Consider the following 6,398-nt stretch of genomic DNA (forward strand, 5'->3'; position numbering starts at 1 on the left):
TGAAATCAAACCATTTCTAAAGCGAATGGTAACAGGAGACGAAAAGTGGATCAAATACGACAATAATGTGCGAAAAAGATTATGGTGCAAGGGTGGTGAAGCTCAAAAAATGGTCGCAAAGCCAGGATTGACGCCTCGAAAGGTTATGCTGTGTGTTTGTTGGGATTGGAAAGGAATCATCCACTATAAGCTGCTCCAGCCTACTCGAACGATTGATTCTATACTTTACTGTCAATAACTGATGAGACTGAAGCAAGCAATCGAAAAAAACGGCCAGAACTGATCAGCAGAAAGCTCGTCATCTTCCATCAGGACAACGCTAGGCCACATCTTTGATGACTCGGCAAAAACTGGGAGAGCTTGGCTGGTAAGTTTTGGTGCATCCACCATATAGCCCTGACCTTGCACCATCGGACTACCATTTGTTTCGGTCAATGCAGAACTCCCTTAATGGAGTAAAGTTGGCTTCAAGAGAAGCCTGTGAAAATTACTTGTCGCTTTTTTTCGCCGAGAAACCACAAAAGTTTTACACTGATGGAATAATGTCTCCAGAAGAAAAATGGCAAAAGGTGGTCGACCAAAATGGTACATACATATTTGGTTTAATAAAGTTCATTATAAATATAAAAAAAATGAGTTGAAGTTTGATTGGAAATACGACTAGATTTCGACTACCATACAATACCCAGACTTTTTCCGCTGACTTCTTTAAGGAGATATTGCAGGTCATTAATTTTTCAGTAAATTTTGTGGTGCCATCGTATAATCGTATGTTATTTATTATTTCGCTGTTGACTTTTATTCCTAAGTTGACTCATGCCAAAGCTTCTTTAAATATATATTCCGAGTATAAATTGAAGAGCATTAGTGATAAAACACATCCTTGGTGAACTCCTCTTTTGATTGAAACATCACTTGTCACATCATTTTGTAGTCTCTCGTTCGCAGTTTGGTCCCAATACAAGTTGGAAAAGCACCTTATTTCTTTTACATTAATGTCCATTTGCCTTAAAATGTCAAAATGTCAATGAAGCATATACAAATATCTTTCTGGACGTCTTTACAGTTTTGTACTAGGACTTGAAGGCTGAATAAAGCTTCACGCGTTCCCATAGTATGTTTGAATCCAAATTGTGTATGACCCATTGAGTTTTCGGATTTTATAAACGGTTGTGAAAGATCTTAAGGAGTATTTTCAGGCCTTAACTCATTAAACTAATGAGACGATAATTATCGCATTTGTTAGTTTTGGATTTTTTTACGATTCTGGGACTTTCGGGATTTTCGGTATCCCGGAATCAGTCACGAGAGTCTGATATTTATTATTTCAACTTAATTTGAAAAAAGGCTATAATAAATAAGTAAATAGACATTTTTATTTAAAGTGTACACTTTTTCAGTAACAACAAAACAAACTCAATGGTTAAATTTAGATGCATTTAGTAATCCTTTAGTGCGTACATGTCTCATAGTCTCATAAACTAATTTGAGGTCCATATCTGGGAAAAAGGTCGGTGAAAAAAACAGAAAAAATCGAAAAGCAAATTGAAATGCAAATTTTGTGATTGAAAATATTTTTTAATCTTGTGCAATTTATGCGGGATAAGCGGAAAGTAGTGGGCTACTCATTTAAAAATTCTTGTATTTAAGTCAAAGTCACAGTTAAAGCGTCAGTAACCGTAGCCGAATTAGTGCGTGCTATACTATCATCCAATTGCTGCGGGTTCGAAACCCCAGCAAAAATGAAATATTAACAAATGTATATGTAAAAGCTGATGAATGTATTTCTGCATTACGGAGATTTTTCTCAAAAGAACCATCTGCTTTTTTAAGCCAGAATTGAACTGCATCATATAAATTTTTATTTTTATTTCCGGGGCTTGAATGGAGGTTTTCGGAATGCAATGCTCAGCGTCTAACCATGTGGCTACTAGGTCTTCAGTGTTTAGAATTTTGGGTACATTATGGGCAGCGCTTTCAGAAATGTAATTACTTTTCTATTTTTCTTTATTTTGCAGTTAACTAAACTCACTTTTTATCCAGTTTTTTCACCACTTTTGGCTGGCAGGGACCTTTTACAACAGAGGCATAGAAATGCATAAATTGCTTTTAAAACAAAAACTTCAATTATATGCATATTTACTGAAATCCCAAAAATCTCGTGATTGGCGGAACTCTCACGAGTTTCGGCACTGAAAAAATAGTGAAAGACTTGGACTCCGGGATTTCGAGATAAATGATGAAATCCCGCAAATCTCGGAATTGTTGCAAAATAGTCCCTTTAGTTTCGGTACTTAAAAAATCCCAGCATTTCGGAATAACTGACGAAATCCCGAAAATATCGGGATTATTGGAAAACAATCCCGTGAGTTTCGGCACTTAAAAACAACGGAAAAACTTGGACCCCGGCATTTCGGAATAAATGATGGAGTCGCGAAAATCTTGGGATTGTTGGCAATAAATCCGTTGAGTTTCGGCACTTAAAAATTACTGAAATAACGGGACCCCATATTTCGGGATGAATTATGAAATCCCGCAAGCATCGAGATTGTTGAAAATTAATTCCGCAATCCTTGGAACTTAGAAAATACCGAAATACTTATGCCGGGGAAGTCGGGAGTTCGGGATTAACATCTCTAATACATGTATATGTCAAATTACATATATTTATCATCCCCAATACATATTTGGTATTTATCAAAAAATATATTTAAAAAAAATGCATACCACTTTGCAGCTTTGTTAACGATATAAAATACTTCTAAAATTTTTCGCTAGGTTATTAAAGATTAAAGAGATAAAATATTTCGCTTGGTACATATTTCCTAAAAATTAAAGAGATTGTTGGCTTCTGGCTCTGCGCCACAAATTTTGCCTCAGCAACAGGATGTTACGTTTACAGCTGATAAAAGCTTTCCGCTTTAGTGCTTTATGATTGCTTAACTGTGTATGGGTGCAGGCAAGCTTTCAACAGTTTGCAAGCTTTGCGCTTTCTAATGAAATCTTTGAGGGTTTCTTTTGCCATTTTTAGACATTTTATTGTTTTTTTTAACAATTAATGATTTTTGCTTCTTGTAATAAATGTGAAATTTCTGTACTGTCAACTGGATTACTGGTAATAATTATTTTATGTTTTCAATGTTTCTTCTTTCCTTTTCCAAACCAAACCAAAAACAAAACTAACACAAAAAAAATGTTAATAATTGTGTACAATTTCGTTGCTCCGTTTCGTTCGTTCGCTCGTATGTGCACAACAACACCAACTATGTTCCATGTGCGTATGTGTATGTGTGCGTATTAATATTTATTAACGTTTGCTGGCTCAAAAATGAATTGATGACGCTCACACCAGATATCGAGGTGACATATCGCATACCACCTGGCCATCATCATCATGGCAGCAAGAAGATACAACGAAATCCGCTCAGAAATCTGGATCTCGATTTTAAATTCGATGTTAATTCGTTTTAGCTACCTATCACCAAAGCAACTACACAAATCGGTGTGTGTGGTGAGAGTTGAAATTTCTGAAAAAATATATTTAAATTATTCAAAAGATTTGTTGCATACTCATATATGGGCTTTTTACTATTTACTAATCTCAGAATTGTTAGCTACTTACATACATACATATATTTGATGTAGATAAAATTCTATAAACGTGAAATTGCAGTTTCTTAAGCATGTCCTTGCGTACGTATATACTCGTGTATGTATGTATGTGCATAAAAAGTAAACATAGTTACATAGATTAATGACTAAAATTAACAATCTCACTATACCATCTGAGTGTCGTTTTCAATTGTTTTGTTGTGCATTTTAGCAACATTTAACATCGTTGCAGAATTTTTTTTCTAGAGTTTGCACGTTTTTCCCTCAATAAATTAATATTATTTGCGTTCGATTTCTAACTCTGCATGCAATTTTATATTATTTAAATACCTATAACCTAATTGGCAAACATTGATTTCTCTCTTTGTCGTTTCCGTTTGTTAAATTTAAAAGCTGTTGCAGTGTTGCCAAATGGTTATACCGAGGCTATCTATCAGTGTTTACAGTCTGTTATTAGTGTTGGTATTGGTAGCAGCGAATTTCTCTTTCATATTTTTCCGCTTTCTCTCACCAACATAGACGCATAACATTTCTCGCTCTTTGTGTACATTTTGCGCCGCGCAAATACTTACATACTCGTATATACTCTCTTTCTGTCATCTCTTTTATGTAATGGTTGGTGTTTAGTATTTTCACAATTCCGTATCCTTCCCGTTACATATTACCTACATTATAATTCCGCTGTTTATTAATGAAGCTCCTCTATATGTTAGCTTCAATTATTTTTTATTTAATATTTCTTTTAAGCAACTGAAATTTTCTTGAAACTTAATATCTAACAATGATTATTGATTTATTTTTTGCAGGTAAATATCTACTAATATATGGCATTTTTTGAAAATTACTTGCTGCAAAAGGTATGTATACTGTGTAGAATTTCTGTAACTTAACGGACTGTTAATGGGAAAAGCTCACCTGCTAAAATAATAACATTTGTGGGTAGACACCAAGGTGGATTTAATAAGGTGACAGCATTCACCCAGCTGAATTTTTCGCCGTAGGTATGGCTTACGTCAAATTGATATGCTTTGTTTGTATGTATTGGTATGTTTACATTCGTATGTTTACATTTGCTTGCTGATTTTGACATGATGCTTGCACCAAACGCAACAACAAATACATGTAGGGTTTTACTTATATGTGTTTGCTGTCACCTGTAATAAATTCGCCTTGGTAGACACCTAGACAGAAATTGAATCTCCCTAGGGGGGATTTGAGTAAAAGGAATTTCTGTTACAGTACAAATTCTGCATATGAATATTTCACCAAAATGAATTAGTTCGCTGGTGACTACATCCTTACTAGTTCAAAATTAGTAGAGGTGTTAAGAATTATTAAATTTTACTGTGATTTCCCTAGAAATACCAATGTTTTATTTATGTTTTATGATTTTATATTTGTATTTTATTCAATATTTAATTAAAGTGCAATAACATACAAAAGGCCGCCGCCGTAGCCGAATGGTTTGTACGTGACGTTCGAATCTCCGTGAAATACCAAACTAGAGATAAAAAATATCTGCCGTTCGGGGTTGACTTAAAACTCCAGGTCCCTCCATTTATAGCGAAATATCAATACGTACACCATAAATTGGATGATGAGCTCCAAAAAGGGTTTAACCGCCAATTATACATATACATAAAACATAAAAAGTCATGAATGAAATTATATTCAGTAAAAAATTCGTTAAACGTACAAAGTTAAGAATAATTTTCAAGTTAGAATATTTTCTACCAAAATTGTGATAGCAGTAATTTGAAAGATTTGGTCTTTTCAGGGTTAAACTTCTCAAGTACCCGGAAAATATATTTCATTAGGGTTATTAATACTGAGAGAGAACTGTTAATACTTGGAGAGGCTATATTAGGTCATGGGTGGGCTATGTATTAGCTCAGCCAGCACTGGACTATTTAGTCACGCATGGGTAGCAGACGCTCGATAGGGTTCCTAATACCATTTAAGCATCAATTCTCGATTGCGGGGTCATAACCGAGAAGTACATATTAGACTTCCTGTGTGATTTTATATAAGTTAGAGTCTCGTTTGTAGCAACCGTCCGGAGGTTGACGGTTGAATCATCTCAGTACCTACTCTTAGTTTATAGCATTTTAACACTCATTGCTTAATTGAGCTGGTGGAAATAGTCGGCTGTCGTATTTTATAATCAGCACGAAGCGATTATCACAGTAGTAGGTAGGTAGGTAGGTATAGTGGTTGTCGTTTAACACACCTAGGCCTGCTGTAGACCCATTGTGATACCACCGGGGTTGCCCCCTCTCCTCACTCTACATCGTCCTCATTGAATCAACCTGTGGCTTTGATATATCTAACAAGACTTACTATTTTTATATTGGCTACTTCTGCCAAGTTATTCAGGGAACTTTTTCCTAAAATAGAAGAAAGTGTTCTACAGTCTCTTTTTCTTCGATGTCGTTACAGCTTCTACAATAGTCGTCATAGGGCGCTCGTAGTCTACTAGCATGCCTTCCAATCAGACAATGCCCTGTTAGGACCGCGAGAAGATTTCTCATATTTCTCCTGTCTAGTTTCAACGGTCGGTTTATGTGGCCCATGTTCCATTCCGACCACGTCATTCTACTAGTTGCGCAGGTTAGGGACTGATACCATAACCTGTTGGCAGCACTGACAGTTTGTTTATCTATAAGCATCTTACAAGTTGCTAAAGATATAGGTATATGTTCGGTTTGTCTGGTGGGATCGGTAGCGTGGTACCCAATCTAGGCAGTTCATCTGCTTTGCAGTTGCCTTCTATGTCTCTATGACGC

At 35.6% G+C, this 6,398-nt stretch overlaps 1 protein-coding gene across 1 annotated transcript in view; it reads left to right on the forward strand.

Annotated features, from left to right (window-relative positions):
• The window catches only part of LOC128868053 (homeotic protein ocelliless-like), a 90,087-nt gene extending 86,591 nt beyond the window's left edge, over nt 1–3,496 (forward strand). The window contains exon 3 of the mRNA XM_054109782.1: nt 3,353–3,496. Coding sequence (XP_053965757.1) covers nt 3,353–3,471 — 119 coding nt within the window. The 3' untranslated portion in view covers nt 3,472–3,496. The remainder of the gene's footprint in view (nt 1–3,352) is intronic.
• Nucleotides 3,497–6,398: the final 2,902 nt, after the last annotated feature.

The sequence above is a fragment of the Anastrepha ludens genome, chromosome 6 (genome assembly GCF_028408465.1).
Source record: "Anastrepha ludens isolate Willacy chromosome 6, idAnaLude1.1, whole genome shotgun sequence".
Classification (NCBI taxonomy): Eukaryota; Metazoa; Arthropoda; class Insecta; order Diptera; family Tephritidae; genus Anastrepha; species Anastrepha ludens.